Here is an 18,101-nt window from a genome sequence, read left to right as displayed (position 1 = left end):
ACAATGCGACACCCCACACGTCCAGAATTTCTTCAGAGTAGCTCCAGGGACACTTTTCTGACTTTAAATACTTCCGCCCGCCATCAGGCTCCCCAGATATGAACATATTAAGTATATCTGGAAAGCCTTGCAACGTGCTGGTCAGAGGAGAGCTCCACTCCCTCGTACTCTTACGGATTTATGGGCGGCCCTGCAGGATTCATGGTGTCAATTCTCTCCAGCACTACCTCAGACATTAGTCGAGTCCAAGCCACGTCGTGTTGCGGCACTTCTGCGTGTTGGCGGGTGCCCTACACGATATTAGGCAGGTGTACCAATTTCTTTGGCTCTTCAGTGTATCACGCTTGTGACAGTATTAGAAAAGCGCGTTGGAAAAAGTGAAAATATGTTATTTTACACCCTTTTTAAATGACCTGCAAATAATATATTTTGAATCAGGAATATTCTTCAAATTAAGGTGGTAAATAAACAAATAATTTTCACATAAAATAACAAATAAAATAATTTATTGTTAAATCATATACAAATTGCAGATTTTGTACAACGAATGGCTGAGTAATGATGACAGAGAAATACATTAAGATAACAGATCGATTAGTGTAGAATCCAGAAAATGCTTGGTCTAAGTAGGCTGCTGACCATTAATTATTTCTACGAATGCTATTAAGTTTCAGTGCAATTCTAAAAGAAGAGTTGACGCCTTTCCTATAATATGTACAGCATTATTGTTAAAGCAGTATGATAGCAAGAGATTTTGTCCCGAACGACACGCCAAGATCGTGTGTTTGAAATGTAAATGTCTCTGGACGATAATGTACGTAACTGTAGTATTTTAGACCTTTCGTTGTACTTCTTTAATATTGCTAATTTGTGCTTAGGAATCGTAAAGCACAGACGAAGGTAATTACAGTAGTAGGAAAAAACAATGGTCACAATTTGATGACAAATCGTTGGAGAGATCAAGTTCTGATATCCGCGAAACAAGAGTACAGTAGAATGAAATTTTCACTCTACAGCGGAGTGTGCGCTGATATGAAACATCCTGACAGATTAAAACTGTGTGCCGGACCGAGACTCGAACTCGAGACCTTTGCGTTTCGTGGGAAAGTGCTCTACCGGTAGAGCTCTTGTCCGCGGAAGGCAAAGACCCGAGTTCGAGTCTCGGTCCGACACACAGTTTTAATTTGTCAGGAAGTTTCAAGAGTACAGTAGATCGAAACAACGAAGGCATTAGAAAGAATCAGTCACGAACGAAGAAGGCTCTCTTGAGCGAAAGATCTCTCGTGATAGCAAATAGTGACATAGGGCAGGCAAAGATGAAAATGAGACTATACGTCTGCGTCACAGTATTGCGTAGAACTGAAGCGAGGACCGTGAGAAAACCGTGCAAGAGAGAACTCGAAAAGTTTGGAACTACCTGCTGGCAAAGTATGTTCAAGATTGAGAGCAAAGATGAATTATGAAATGAAGAGGTACTGAAATATTAAACGACGAAAGCCATTTGTGGGAAAGTGGGAAATGAACAAAGTCGTACAGAAACAGTTAACTTGGGCACTTGAATTATTCGCAGAGACATTTTTCGTTTAGCAAATATGCAAATCTGAAAAGATCAGTGATTCGTAGATAGAGATGGAGGGCAACACTGAGCTGGTCGAAATACTCGATTAAAAAAATAAATACTACGAAAGACATTATTAGTACTGCTGGCCAAGTGAAAGAAGTAGCTTCGCTACATTTCTCATTATTTGTGAGAGTGATCGGATCTCCGGGTGAGAACTCATTGTCACCCAGGATCCAGTCTGCCTGACGATGCCTCCATTTCAGTTGAGAGTTCTTACTCGTCCGTCAGACGCAGAGCCGTCTCGGTGGGCGGTAGAAAAACTTTCCACTCGGTCTCGAGAGGCACGCGCGCGCGTGCTGCCCTGCCTGGCGCCCGTTTCAGAAGAACTCCTGGAAGAATCGTCAGTGTGGCGAAGTGCGTGCTGGAGCTGCAAGTTGTCGGCGGGGCGGCCTGGAGGCGCGCGGCCTCACAGCTCCGGACCCACCACCTTCCGGCGCACGAAGCGCGAGAAGTAGTCGGGCTTCCAGCACTTGCAGCTGCCCGGCACCAGGAACCAATCGTAGTACAGCCGCACCTGTGGACACGCGATCAGAGGGGCGTTAGCGCCGTCAGGCTGTCCGCTCACGATGCTACTGCACTACTGGCCATTAAAATCACTCCACCACGAAGATGAAGTGCTGCAGACGCGAAATTTACCCGACAGGAAGAAGATGTTGTGATATGCAAATGATTAGCTTTTCAGAGCATTCACACAAGGTTGGCGCCGGTGGCGACACCTACAACGTACTGACACGAGAAAAGTTTCCAACCGATTTCTCATACACAAATAGCAGTTGACCGGCGTTGCCTGGTGAAACGTTGTTGTGATGCCTCGTGTAAGGACGAGAAAAGCGTACCATCACGTTTCCGACTTTGATAAAAGTCGGATTCTAGCCTATCGCGATTGCGGTTTATCGTATCGCGACATTGTTGCTATCGTTGGTCGAGATCCAACGACTGTTAGCAGAATATGGAATCGGTGGGTTCAGGAGGGCAATACGGAACGCCGTGCTGGATGCCACAACGGCCTCGTATCACTAGCAGTCGAGATGACAGGCATCTTATCCGCATGGCTGTAACGGATCGTGCAGCCACGTCTCGATCCCTAAGTTAACAAATCGGGACGTTTGCAAGACAACAACCATCTGCACGAACAATCCGACGACGTTTGCAACATGGACTATCAGCTCGGAGACGGTGGCTGCGGTTACCCTTGACGCTGCATCACAGACAGGAGCTCCTGCGATGGTGTACTCAACGACTAACCTGGGCGCACGAATGGCAAAACGTCATTTTTTCGGATGAATCCAGGTCCTGTTTACAGCAACGTGATGGTCGCATCAGTGTTTGGCGACATCGCGGTGAACGCACATTGGAAGCGTGTATTTGTCATCGCCATACTGGCGTATCACCCGGCGTGATGGTATGGGGTGCCATTGGTTACACGTCTCGGTCACCTCTTGTTCACATTGACGGCACTTTGAACAGTGGACGTTACATTTCAGATGTGTTATGACCCGTGGCTCTACCGTTTATTCGATTTCTGCGAAACCCTACATTTCAGCAGTATAATGCACGACCGCATGTTGCAGGTCCTGTACGGGCGTTTCTGGATACAGAAAATGTTCGACTGATGCCCTGGCTAGCAGTTTCTCCAGATCTCTCACCAATTGAAAACGTCTGCTCAATGGTGGTCGAGCAACTGGCTCGTCACAATACGCCAGTCACTACTGTTAATGAACTGTGGTATCGTGTTGAAGTTGCATGGGCAGCTGTACCTGTACACGCCATCCAAGCTCTGTTTGGCTCAATGCCCAGGCGTATCAAGGCCGTTATTACGGCCAGAGGTGGTTGTTCTGGGTGCTGATTTCTCAGGATATATGCACCCAAATTGCGTGAAAATGTAATCACGTGTCAGTTCTAGTATAATATATTTGATGATATATTTATCATCTGCATTTCTTCTTGGTGTAGCAATTTTAATGGCCAGTAGTGTATTATTGGATGGAGGTTCTGCCTTTTATGCAAAACACTGCTTTTTCTTGTTGCCAAAACATCTTTCAGCGTCTCTCTGTCATCATCAGTGGGCTTTTTTTGTCGGATAACAGTAAAAGTGAACATATTTTTGGTTGTAGCCGAGCTAACAAAGTGAGGCCTAAAGACAGTTTTGTTCGTTTTTTTTCTGACCTTGATTTTACATTATATGATTTTGCAGTATACAGTACAGATGGTCCTGTATAACAATATAATGTAGATTCAAATTAAGGAGAAAACCGAACAAAATATTTTGTTAGATCTGTTACAACCAAAAATATGTTCACTCTACTGTTATCCAATAAACAAAGCTCGCTGATGATGACACAGAAGTGCTGGAACACGTTTGGGTAACAAGAAAAAACAGCATTTTGCTTAAAAGGTGGAATCTATATCCAATAATTTTAACTGCAAACACGGAAGAAATACAACAGCTGTAAATCCAAAAGATTAATAAGACGATGGTACTGTTAGACTACTGTAAGCGACACAGAAAGAGACATAATTTTCAGTGGATAAATGCCAAATTTTGTCAACAACAGAGAGAAAAGTCCCGGCAGTATGTGACTACTGGTGAACATCTAGAGCACATCGTAGAAATAAGCTCAATGTGCAAATTACTGTTGACCCCTTTAAAAGAGCACACTTGCCGCTTTGTAGCAGTTTTCAGGTTTTCACACGTTTTCTGCCATTATAAATAATTCACCTTTACTGTACTGGGACAGAGATGGATGAGCGCACTGCACAGGTAATGCATGAATGATGTGCATCTGTGGTTCGCTTACTCGCCTTTCAGTTGTGCAACGCTATAACATTCCTGAGTTTCTAGAGAAGGAGATCAGATATTTGTGAATCTCAGATAAATTGTCTGGAATACTTTATTCTCTCTCTCTTTCCAAGCATTAATCCCGACTTGCGGGGTCTGCTGGTTAATTGGATGTGGCATGTTAATTTTAAGGGGTAGACGGATGCCCTTCCTGTCGCCACCCCGCACCCCTCAGGAAGGAATAAGTGTACCCCAACTGCCTGCATCCAGTGTAATCCACGGAATAGTGCGAATGTGTTCAGATCTCTGCGAGCCTTGTAACTGAGGCCAAACGCGGGGACCAGCCCCACATTCACCTAATGGGATGTGGGAAACCGCCTAAAAACCACATCCAGGCTGGCCGGCACACTGGCCCTTGATGGTAATCCGCCGGGCGGATTCGATCCGGGGCCAGCGCGCCTACCCGAGTCCAGGAAGCAGCGCGTTAGCGCTCTTGGCTACCCTGGCGGGTCGTCTGGAATAGTTTATTATGGAGAAGAAAACCTGTCTGTAAACATATGTTATTAATTCTGTTGATGGAAAAGATTTTTTGGAGGAATTTTTCGTATGCGCAAGAATGGAATGTTTGTTTGTTAGAACTATTAATTGAAGGAAATCTTTCTCCCTCAGATAACTAGTTACACTCTTGATTAGTGTTAATTTCATGTCTTTTTTTTCTTTACGTCACAAATAACACAGTTGGGTGGAGTGTCTGTCACTTTTGAAATGAGAGAATTCCGTAATTGTTAATGTATTCTTATGTTGTACAGTCTTTCTGTCAATAATCAGAGTTTAATTTTTCAAGAACTACTTCCTTTAATGTAAAACTCACCTCCATTAGTCTTAGTAACGTTTTGAATATTTTTTTGTGTGTGCACTGCACCTTATGCTACACGAAGTCGCAGATTGCTTCTGACAAGCAAAAATAAATTTTGTGGTGAGTAGTTTATTTTCTTGTCCTTAGCTGCTGCATATGTCGGTTTCAATTTGCTTTCGATAAAGTCACTGCACCAGATGTAAAATAACATGCTAAGTAAGAGGTAAGTTACTTTTCTTACAAGGTAGATCTCACTTTGCATTCTTAAGAGGGAAGAATTCGTAGTTAGAATTATCAGGCGTTGTGTCTTAGCGAGTAGATTAAATTACAGTGAACAGTGTAAGTAATATCAAACATCTTTTTTTCTGGGTAGAGCAGTATTTTTTTGTTTTTGTGTGAACATTTCAAGTTAGAAACTGCACTTCATATCACGCAACTTTCATAATGTACTTCAGCATTAAATTTTAGATACATAGTTTTCATTTATAGATAAATTTTTATAGAAAGCTTACACACTATGGATAGGCGTGATCTTCCATCGCTGACGTAAGGCAGAGTGACACAGTCTGACATGCCTGCTCACCTCTGTTATACTTGCACATTGTGACAGCAGTGCTCCAGGTGGACAGTAAGCTACAGAGTTGAATGCGACAGCCGATGAATGCGAATAGTATCATTTACATTGATTTGTTACATGTTTTTTACTAAGACAAGAACACGTAGTGCAATAAACTGTAACAATACCGAAAAGAAGGCACCGAATGTGTCAATCTATAGGTTTACTAAGAACCACCAGAGCTACGAAATATCACATTACAGGACTTTTGAGCTACGATTTCCTTGTAACCTACAGACGTTAACTGAAGAATAACGTTTTTTTTTAAGAACGAGAAATATCAAATCGCGAATAGACGTCGTATATCCACATTATAACGTGTTTTTTCACAACACTTCGAGACAGACCAGATTATGAATGTGTTCAAATGGTTCTGATCACTATGGGACTCAGCATCTGAGCTCATCAGTCTCTTAGAACTACTTAAACCTAACTAACCCAAGGACATCACACACATTCATGCCCGAGGCAGGATTCGAACCTGCGACCGTAGCAGTCGCGCGGTTCCGGACTGAAGCACCGGCTATGAATGTGTACAATAGGAATCGTACTGGGTGCAATACCTACGTTATTTATCGTGTAAGATAGACCACCAATAACTGTATCTGAAGAGAAGAGGCATGGCAATAAAACGACAAAAACAGTATGTTTCCCGACTGAAAGGAGATCAGGACGCAATTTATTTTCAAGAGCTGGTGCCCCACACCAAGTGTTTTTAAGTATTTGAAAACCGACTCGAGCTGATGATAAAATTCCTTATTTAACAAGCCGTTTCGGCCGACAGGCCATCATCAGCTTCTTAAAAGCATTTACAGCATCATATTAGGCGAATATAAAACCACTGACTTTTTGAAAGAAACATCCGCCGCTTGACTGTAAATTACTATTAATTTATTTCACAGAAACATGATTTCGGTTTTATAGCCATTAGCAAGTGCATTTTGAAATGTCACAGTGTATCTGGCCTGTCCAAGACACATGCCTTCGTTGAAGGAACATACGTATGATCTTAAAAACCAGTTGTTTTTCGACGATGACATGTTCCTTTGAGAGGTCAGAGACAATGTAACATTTCAACACTCACTCGAGAATCGCTATGATGGAGAAATCACGATTTTGTGAAATAAATAAATAATGATTTACAGCCAAATGGCGGAAATTTCTTTCAAAAAGTTCTACATATCTGTTGGAAGGAAAAATATGAGTTTGTTACTGTTGTTACATTGTGATAAAAATTACACCGTCAATATATAAACTCCGTTAGACAGTTCACTCTTTCCTGTTACAACAGCAGCAAATTCTTGGTTTCATTGTCTGACGCGAATTATTTTATATTCGGCTAATATGATGCCGTGATTGATTTTAAGAACTTGTTAATGATCTGTCGACCGAAACTGGTTGTTGAATAAAGAATTTTATCAGCAACTCCAGGCGGTGTGTAACAACAACGACGCTGTACTGTTGTACATATAAGTAAATTTTTTTCCATCTGATTTTTCCATCTGATTTTTCGATAAACTTGTGTAATTGATCTGATTTCATTTCTGTTTTGTTTCATGTCATTATGTTAAGAAAACTGTAAATAAGTTTCAATGTGAATATTAATGTTTATGTCAAATGTCAAGTAATATTGCGATAGAATTGAAATGTAACAAATTTTGGAACTGTTGTAAGATATTTAAAATTGTAACTGTGCGTCTGGTCCATACGTAGGCAATGTGTTAGGATATGGAGAATGCAAAACTTCGGGTGAATACCCGGTCTGTCAGGGAGCGGTAAAAGGTGGATGGCAGGCGAGCGCGGGAAAATGCACGCGGGCACTGCACGGCACAACGGGCTCAGCAGTAGTAGTTGGAGTTTGGCATTGGTCTGAGCAACACCTTCTGGAGCGAGGAGGCTCTCCTGAAAGACGTAGTTTCACTGAGCCTCGGGTATGCTGTTCCAACGCCCACACAGCATGGCAATATTCCATAGGCACTAAATGGAAAAGTATTGCGACGCTAAGAAGAATTAAAGTGCCGATTCGTCAAGAGCCATAGCTGTGGTTGTATGTGTGCTCTGTGCCTCGCCATCTCGCCGCCCGCCAACCGCCGCATAGATACAAGCAGGTTGAAACTTTTAGTACTGTATTCGTATGGACCATAGAGTGAACTGTTGAATAATAACCTAAATTTTACCAGAACTTTCCTCTCATTTAATTATCCTCACAACTAACCTTGACAGGGTGCTTTCCAAATGTTGTGAAATCCGAGTGTCCCGAAATGAAAAATTAAATTTTGTGTTAATAATAATTACTTGCAGACCTAGTTATGTTAGAGTGGTGTTTAAAGAATTGGTTTGTTAATGAACCAGTAAATGAATAACGAAGGTCTAACGAAGTTGAAAGATAACTTTAATATTGATATAGTAATGAAGTTTAATTATTTCGAGACAGATATAAAGGTATTTAAATGAGAAGTAAATAAGATAAAAAGAGTAGTAACTCATATACTGGAAATCTTGAAGGCATTATAATTTCAGTAATCAATTTTTTTAATATAGTGATCATAACAGTTTCAGGGTCCCCCCCCCCCACTTTTATTCATTTGAATTCTGAAGTGTTCCACATTGGTTTGACCAGCAAAAGTTAAAGTCAATATATAAGTCAAAATTTATCAGTGTTTTATCTTTATCAAAATTGACATTTTGTGTGTGGCTCGAAAGTGCTATTTCTAGGGTAACCTATGCCCGATTTTAATCAGACCAATAGACAGTACGAAGCTTTGTAGAATACATTATAGTGTAGTGTTATGTATTCATGGTTTTTCCATATCAGTACAGAACGTGAAACTATCAGTTCAATAGATTTTCTGGTTCTAAAATTTTACTATATTACGCAGTGTTACTACGTGTTGTTTTGCATGAATATATATCAACTTGTACAGGGAAGAAACTCAGGTAATGCCTAATTAGGCTGGCGACCGTATTATTATCAAATTGGTTTCATGTTCAGTGTTGCTTTTGGTACATAATGACGTGTAATTGCATTTTGAACTTACTTGACGGATCATTGTTATTGCAGAGTGGGTGTAAGTCTGATTTGCCACCATTCGGGTACACGCGGTCAATATCTATACGAAAATCCTGTCTCGTAAGGTGAACCCAGCTCACTAACCATAGTACAGGCTTTAATGAGTATTGTGTGCCCCACGCGCACGTTACAGGTAATCTTGATATTCTTCAATCCGCATTTGTTGCTACATCAGAGCCGGAAAATGTGAACTTTTCAATGCAGTCGTCTTCCGCAGAAGAAGTGATTTATATTGAACAAATATTCGTGAACTGAAAAGTCGAATCTTCAGACCTTGCCCAAAATTGTTGAGTGAAAAGAAAGTGCAAATAATGAAACCAGTCACCAACAGATATATACTCTAAGACTGAAAGAAATGACACACCACGAAGGAATTATCGGAATGGGAGAGAAATCGGTAAATGTGATGTACATGTACAGACAAACAAATGATTAACATGTCAGAAAATTTGGTGATATTCTAGAGAAAGAGATTCGCAAACTGAACGAGTCCACCTCAGTCCCTTATGCAAGCAATTATTCGGCTTGGCATTAACTGACAGAATTGTTGGATGGCCTCCTGAGGGATATGGTGCCAAAATCTGTCCAATTGGCGAGTCAGGTCGTCAACATCCCGAGCTGGTTGGAGGGCCACGCTCACAATGCTCCAAACGTTCTCAGTTATGGAGAGACCCAGCGACCGTGCTGGCCTAGTTAGTCTTTGACAGGTACGACGACACGCAATGGAAACTCTCGCCGAATGCGGGCGGGCATTATCTTGCTGACACGTGAGCCAGGATGGTTTCCAATGAAGGGCAACCAAACGGGACGTGGAATATCGTCGCTGTATCATTGTGTTGTAACGGGTCCTACTATGAAAAGCCCCAACCATCGCTCCTGGTTGTCGGGCCATATGGCAGGCGACAACCGGGTTGGTATCCCGCTGCCGTCTGGAGCGTCTTCACACTCGTTTTCGCTGGTCATCGGGGCTCATTTCGAAGCGGGACTCGTCACTGAACTCAATTCTCCTCCAGCCAATGAGATTCCAGGCCGAAGACGTATCTGTCGTATTGGCAGTGTTTGATACGCTTTATTCTTGATCTACAGTATTATTACTGTTGGTGTCTTTCTTCTTTTGGTCGACTGAGAAAGAGAAAGGAAAAGTGTGAATGAGAAGTGTATATGTGTATGTGCCACGTTTTCTTCCTATGATAGTGTGAATATCTAAAGAGTAATTAGAGGAAAGGATGAGAATTCAGTGTGGTTCAAGTGTTTGATTCCTGAAACAAAACTGACTGGTGATTAATGTCGAAGATGTATGGTTCAATAGCTGAATGCCACGCATGGGGGCCCGGGTTCGATTCCCGGCGGGGCCGGGAGATATTCTCCCCTGAGAGACTGGGTGTTGTGCTGTCCTCGTCATCATTTCATCCGCACTGTCGGCTCGCAAGTCGCCCATTGTGGCGTCGCACTCAACACGATTTGCACTTGACGGCCGAACTTCCCGACTGGGACCTCCCGGCCACTGGCGCCATCCGCTCATTTCTATTTTCCAATGTCGAAGAGCACACGTGTACTACTATCAGAACTACCAAGTTTTAACAATCGGATAACTAAAGTCGTCTTCTGTGGTAGTTTTTCTAGTTCTTAGTGAAGGGAACCGCTACGTAGAATAGATTATGGATTATATAAATACAAGGTTTGGTTAGTTTTTAACAGTATGCGATTCTCCCGTTAGAAAGGCCACCGCATCACCTCAGCAACAGGAGATTCATACCCTTATTATCAAAATTTTATCCAAATAACAACACTAAGAAATCGATAAAACAACATTTTAGTAGAAGCTGTAGTACTACACTGCTTGGCAATTGCTAAGCAACAACTGACACTTGCTAAGGAACAACCGCCAGTTGCTACGGAACAACCAACAGTTGTTACGAATCACCTAACTAATGATAGTAAAAGGAAATGCAGAGGGCGAGACATGTTAACTGCAGCGAAGCCTGTGCAAAAGGCTGTGTATGCATTCGACAGTTCATGCACTACGGTGTTTGACGAAAGCTGTTGTGGAACTGCTTAGTGCAACATCCCATGTGATACGGCAACATGGCAACAGACTTTCGGAAAAAAATCATCCACACAATTTCGAAGAGAGCAAGGGAAGATATGTGCTTAAATCTCCTAGGTCCAAGCTGATGTCAAGAATAATATACAGAAGAACGGAAAGGAAGATTGAAGATGTATTAGAGGACGACCCGGTTTGCTTTAGGAAAGGTAAAGGCACCGGAGGTAAATCTTGATAATGGAAGCGTAGCAGAAGTAGAATCAAGATACGCTCATAACATTTGTCAACTAGAAAAAGCTTTCTACAGTGTGAAATGGTGCAAGATGTTCGAAATTTTGAGAAAAATAGGAGTAAACTACAAGAAAAGACGGGTGATATACAACACGTACAAGGGCCAAGAGGGAAGAATAAGACTGGATAACAAAGAACGAACTGCTCGGATTAAAAAGAATGCAGGACAGGGGTACGGACTTTCACCCCTATTGTTCAATCTGTACATCGAAGAATGTACAATGAGTAACGAATATAGTTTGAGAGTAAATCTGGAAAGGACAAAGGTAACGGGAAGTAGTAGAAATGCCGATAACGAGGAACATAAAACCAAAATTGGTATCACGAAATAGACGAAGTTAAAGAATTCTATCTTGAAAGCAAAGTACTCATTATGACCGAAGCAAGACGGATATGAAAAGCAGACTAGCACAGGCTATAGGGCGTTCCAGGTCAAGAGAAGTCTACTGGCATCAACATAGACCTTAATTTGAGAGGAAGAAATTTCTGAGAATGTACGTTTGGAGCACAGGATCGCATGGTAGTGAAACGTGGACAGTGGGAAAACAGAAAAAGAAGGTAGTCGAAGCACTGAGACGTGGTGCTACAGAAGAATGTTTAAAATTAGGTGGACTGATAAGGTAAGGAATGAGAAGGTTCTCCGGAGAATCGGCGAAGAATGGAACATACGGAACTGACAAGAAGAAGGGACAGCATGACAGGACACGTGTTAAACGCCGGGGAATAGCTTGCGGGGTCCTAGAGTAGAGATCATAGCGGATAGGTAAGGAAAAAAATTGAGGGGGATATATATATATATATATATATATATATATATATATATATATATATATATATATATATATATATATATATGCAGACTGAAGCGAAGAGTGAAAATTTGTACCACGACCGGAATTCGAACAGAGTCCTCCTGTGTACGAGGGAAATACGGTGACCACTATGCCATCCTGGAATTGTGGCTTTTCAACTGCACGCCCTATCCTAGTAAACTCCAAATTCTCATTCACGCGTCAGCCCACCTGGTATTCCCCCTAAACTTGAACAGCAATGAAGAGGCTCTCCAACTGCATTGGAACAGCACCACAGCATCGAACAAAAATTTCCATTCGTCGCTTCAGGCTGCATATAATGCAGTTACATGGCTTGCACCACAAGCTGCAACATGATTTCAACGGTGCTGACGTGGTAACAATTGTCTCTCTGCCAATATTTGTGTCAATAACTAGTATTTTTCGTGGCAAATCATGTTCTCTCCTGACCCTTACCTCCAATAGTTGATCTCATTTCAGTAAACACAGCTGTCTAGGGCTTGGACAATTTCATGTTTTTCTTTTGTAGTGTTTATTGTGTTCCTAGGTTTTGCTACAGAAGAACATCATGCTGGCATATAATCTAAAATTGTTGACTGATTTTGTTTCATAATGTAGCGGGGCTACTAGGCATTTACTTTGTCTCTGATGATCAATGTAGCTACATTCATTCCTCCTTTAACTGCTTGAATGTTACTTACAGATCTGATATAATTAACGAATGTAGTGCGGGACAATACGTTGAGAATGTGGGTTTCGCGGGAGGCGTGCCGGAGATAAATCCCTGCAGTCGCCCTATTCTCTGTGTCCTCGGTGGCTCAGATGGAAAGAGCGTCTGCCATGTAAGCAGGAGATCCCGGGTCCGAGTCCCGGTCGGGGCACACATTTTCATCTGTCCCCGTTGACGTATGTCAACTTCTATAAGCAGCTATGGGTGTTCATTTCATTGTAATTTCAATTAAATTTTCCTCGAGACACTTGAGTCTGATCATCTACGATAATGACGGAAGCTGAGGAAATGAATTAAAATTTGTGCCATAGCTGCGACTTAAAGCGAAGTCTCGTTGCTTAGTAGGCAGGGATGCTACCCATTATACCATCAGAGGACTATAGTTTACTTTGCTGCACAGACTACCCTGCTCCAATGCCCTCCCTAACACAATCTTCAATTCGCATCTTCGGCTTGTTTTCCCCTTCTTAGATCGTCACTATTGCCGAGGCTCTCTGGTATCGAAATACCACTCCAGTGTAATCGATGCAACAATGTTAGCTATAGTGCTGTGGAGGTGTAATGGCTAGCATTCCTGCAGAGTAGATGAGGAGGCCTGGGTTCAAGTCTCGACCATGGCAAAAATTTTAATTCATTTCTTCATCTTCCATCATGACTGTTACTTATTTATGGCTATTTCCCTCTGTCTATTTTTAATATCATTTACTCTGCGAACATAAATACCTGCATAACGAGTGGCAGTCCCGTATCTCCACAGTCAGTAATTGTATTACTTGACAGCAGGGAAATTGTGTCACCACAGCTGATTGGCTACACTACTGGCCATTAAAATTGCTACACCAAGAAGAAATGCAGATGATAAATATATCATCAAATATACTATACTAGAACTGACATGTGATTACATTTTCACGCAATTTGGTTGCATAGATCCTGAGAAATCAGCACCCAGAACAACCACCTCTGCCCGTAATATCGGCCTTGATACACCTGGGCATTGAGCCAAACAGAGCTTGGATGGCGTGTACAGGTACAGCTGCCCATGCAGCTTCAACACGATACCACAATTCATCAACAGTAGTGACTGGCGTATTGTGACGAGCCAGTTGCTCGACCACCATTGAGCAGACGTTTTCAATTGGTGAGAGATCTGGAGAAAGTGCTGGCCAGGGCAGCAGTCGAACATTTTCTGTATCGAGAAAGGCCCGCACAGGACCTGCAACATGCGGTCGTGCATTATCCTGCTGAAATGTAGAGTTTCGCAAGGATCGAATGAAGGGTAGAGCCACGGGTCGTAACAAATCTGAAATGTAACGTCCAATGTTCAATGTGCCGTCAATGCGAACAAGAGGTGACCGAGACGTGTAACCAATGGCACCCCATACCATCACGCCGGGTGATACGCCAGTATGGCGATGACGAATACACGCTTCCAATGTGCATTCACCGCGATGTCGCCAAACACGGATGCGACCATCATGAAGCTGTAAACAGAACCTGGATTAATCCGAAAAAATTACGTTTTGCCATTCGTGCACCCAGGTTCGTCGTTGAGTACACCATCGCAGGCGCTCCTGTCTGTGATGCAGCGTCAAGGGTAACCGCAGCCACCGTCTCCGAGCTGATAGTCCATGCTGCTGCAAACGCCGTCGAACTGTTCGCGCAAATGGTTGTTGTCTTGCAAACGTCCCCATCTGTTGACTCAGGGATCGAGACGTGGCTGCACGATACGTTACAACCATGCGGATAAGATGCCTGTCATCTCGACTGCTAGTGATACGAGGCCGTTGGCATCCAGAACGGCGTTCCGTATTACCCTCCTGAACCCACCGATTCCATATTTTGCTAACAGTCATTGGATCTCGACCAACGCGAGCACCAATGTTGCGATACGATGAGCCGCAATCGCGATAGGCTACAATCCGACCTTAATCAAAGTCGGAAACGTGATGGTACGCATTTCTCCTCCTTAGACGAGGCATCACAACAACGCTTCACCAGCCAACGCCGGTCAACTGCTGTTTGTGTATGAGAAATCAGTTGAAAACTTTCCTCATGTCAGCACGTTGTAGGTGTCGCCACCGGCGCCAACCTTGTGTGAATGCTCTGAAAAGCTAATCATCTGGATATCACAGCATCTTCTTCCTGTCGGTTAAATTTCGCGTCTGTAGCACGTCATCTTCGTGGTGTAGCAATTTTAATGGCCAGTAGTGTTATGAAAGGTCTCTGTTGGATTCGTTTCATGTTAATTTTTTAAAACTGTTGTCATTTACGGCATACATTCCACTTCTAAATTTACTGTGGTGTTTCTGACTATTTGGGAGGAGACTGAGCAGTGGAACGTGTTACTTTTACACATATTCAAGAACGATCTGTCACAGTACTACACTTTAAAACACACTATATATGTAATTCATGTCATGCAGTCTCATACGGAACCTACATCCACTTTCTTTTATATAGTGTATATGATAAGATACTGTTATCTCCCTTCCCTTCTGTGTGAGAGGATGAATGAGCAAATGTATTTCTAGTTGCATGCTTGATGGTAGCAGACAAGCCTGTCTGCTAGAGAACAGTAGGACCAATATCGGAACAGGTAGCTACGCTTTCTAAAAGCAAAGAGGTTTCTATTCTTAGTATGGTCCTGTCCGTCACTTGTCATGCTGGTATAGGAAGCTGCCTCTCTGGTCACTTCCTCTGCCTCTCTGGAAGCATCCTCGGTAGGGGCCCACGGCAGTCAGTCCGCAGAGAGCGTCTGAAGTGGTAAGATCTCTGGCTAAGTGCGTGTCTGCTAAGTCCATAGGACAATGGATTTCTTAAGTTCAGCCTAACTGAAAATTTAATCACCTTTATTTGAGGTTTAGATCTAAAATATCTAATGTTATCTTAAATTGCAACGCAGTGTAATTCGAGTGTGAAGTTCAGATTATCTTCCAGTAGTTGCTTTGCCACTACTTTGTGAGTAAAGTGGAACCACGTGTGGATGATCCGTAACTCTAACTGAGATCATCAATCTTAAATGCGAATGTGCGTGAGATTATAATGTCTCGTCTTGACAATATTTTTCAATATAGTAACTTTTCTTTATGTTCAACCCACGTGGGATGTACTTTGTGAGATCAGTACCACGTGCTTATACAATTGTTTGACCCATCAGGTTAATAGTAAGACGATAGTATCCAGTTCGAGGTTTTTCTTTTGTAATTTGTGTTTCAATGTAATTTATTTTAATTATCAAAATTATTGTGGAGTTACACTATTTGTGTAAACAAAGTTGACCACGTGAAGCATGTAGTGTAATCATCAAAGTAGCCCTCAGCTATTCTTTTCGGGAAGATTTCACAGAGAGTTAGTATTAATTTCGTATACCAGTGTGTGGTAATTTCATGACGGACAGGATTGCGCTACGAACGTAACTTCTTTGGGTGAAAATTGAATCGGTTGGTTGTGGTTAATTTCCTCTTTCATATGTTTCAACGTTCTTCGTGTGTTATTTTATGAATGCAGTGTTGTATTCAGTGTATTTAATATTCATATCTTCAAAATGAGCATCACTTGAACTAGTTCTTAAGCCTCCGACTACTGTGCCCTCTAGGCATATTTAGGAAAGCCGATCCGTCAGTTTGTAAGGGGTCCGTAGGCCCTTACTATAAGTTTGCACTCGGCACAGGTCGACAGGGCGAACTATCGATAGTGTGTCGAGTGGCGAGAGCGAGTGGAGAGTTGAGTTGAGTCAGTTGGTTCCCGTGTGGCGGGCCGAGCTGTGCGGAAGCCAGCAGTTGTTGTAATGCAAAGTTTACCGACAAAGGGAGTGGCCATCGCCGCGGTTTAACCTCTTTGTGATAGAATAATACGGGAAGTGATAAAGTATAATTACGAGAGTGGTCAGTGCTATTTCAGTGCCGATATTTTGATTTCGCGTCTACCGCGCCGGCATCATTTGGACAGCAGTGTTGGATTGCAGTGTTGGAGTGCAGTGATTGGATTAGCGTGTGACGATATTGAATAACGGAGAAGCCTGTGCTGAGATTAGCCGTTATTAAAAGTGTATGACGAAGGCAGTGGCTGTCTCCTTTTTCCTGTGTTTTTGAGATGAATATAGGTTCCTGATTAAGTGAAGCTGTGTTGGTGTTCTTGTTACCAGACATTTCATTATTGCAGCATTTGAGGACAAAATGGAATGTAACAACTCCGTAGCAGTCCATTCCGATAGCCAGCCCCATTAGGTACACGGTTACATTAATTAATTATTCATTTGGGCTGCTATCAGATCCCGATCGAGCGGGAACATAAAATACGGACGTGTTACAAGTTAGAGAGCGGCCGAAGCCCGCTTCCTCAGGATACCAGATGGTGAGTCTTGCACCCCCAGCAGCCGAGAGGATGACCCAGGCGTGGCCGGGTATCGAGCGCAACACGCCCTGGTAGTGGCGTCGGTTTACCTGGAAGCAGCCGAGCTCGTCGACGCCGTCGCAGTGCGAGGGCTTCTCGGTGGTGGGCGGGTCGACGCCGGCGCCGGCGCGCTTGCGCAGCGCGTCCTGGTAGTTCTGGAAGTCGTGCACGGGCGGCATGGCGTCTGCGGCGGCGACGGGCGGCCGCGGCTGGCGCTGCTGGTAGGCGGGCAGCACCGTGTTGGGGTAGAAGACCTCGGCCACCAGCAGGCTCACCCAGCGCGGGGACGAGAGGCAGCCGCCGCCCTCCAGGTAGTGGCACCGCGTCTGCCTGCCACACACCACACACAACCTGTCTGTCTGCTCCGCACCTCTGCCACTGGCCCCCACTTAAAACTGTCCCGCAAGACTGCTCCAACATAAAGGTAGCTGGTTAAAGTCCGGTTAATAAACGATGTAAATGGTACACTTGGATGATACACAGAAGAATAGCGTTCAAAATGGTACAATGACTCTGAGCACTATGGGACTAACTGCTGTGGTCATAAGTCCCCTAGAACTTAGAACTACTTAAACCTAACTAACCTAAGGACATCACACACAACCATGCCCGAGGCAGGATTCGAACCTGCGACCGTAGCGGTCGTGCGGTTCCAGACTGTAGCGCCTTTAACCGCTCGGCCACTCCGGCCGGCAAGAATAGCGTGTTTTCTTTTTAAAAATGGTACACTTTGATTATACAGAGAAGAAAGCCTGTCTTCTTTTCTTAAAAACATGTGTTCCATTTTCTTACAGGAATTAGAGGAGGAGACGGTCAGACTTTCGCTTACCCGCCAGGGTAGCCGAGAGCCCTAGCCGGCACAGTAGCTCAGCGTGTTTGGTCAGAGG

The 18,101-nt window shown here is 43.3% G+C and overlaps 1 protein-coding gene across 1 annotated transcript in view; it reads right to left on the bottom strand.

The window, feature by feature from the left end:
• Positions 1-1,120: 1,120 nt before the first annotated feature.
• The window catches only part of LOC126190989 (uncharacterized), a 443,417-nt gene continuing 426,436 nt past the window's right edge, over positions 1,121-18,101 (bottom strand). Inside the window, exons 7-8 of the mRNA XM_049931665.1 lie at positions 17,265-17,544; positions 1,121-2,135 (exon numbers count right to left, since the gene is read on the bottom strand). Of these exons, the coding sequence (XP_049787622.1) occupies positions 2,028-2,135; positions 17,265-17,544 (388 nt within the window). The 3' untranslated portion in view covers positions 1,121-2,027. The remainder of the gene's footprint in view (positions 2,136-17,264; positions 17,545-18,101) is intronic.

The sequence above is a fragment of the Schistocerca cancellata genome, chromosome 6, assembly GCF_023864275.1.
Source record: "Schistocerca cancellata isolate TAMUIC-IGC-003103 chromosome 6, iqSchCanc2.1, whole genome shotgun sequence".
Classification (NCBI taxonomy): Eukaryota; Metazoa; Arthropoda; class Insecta; order Orthoptera; family Acrididae; genus Schistocerca; species Schistocerca cancellata.
This window is presented reverse-complemented; position numbering and strand designations above follow the sequence as displayed.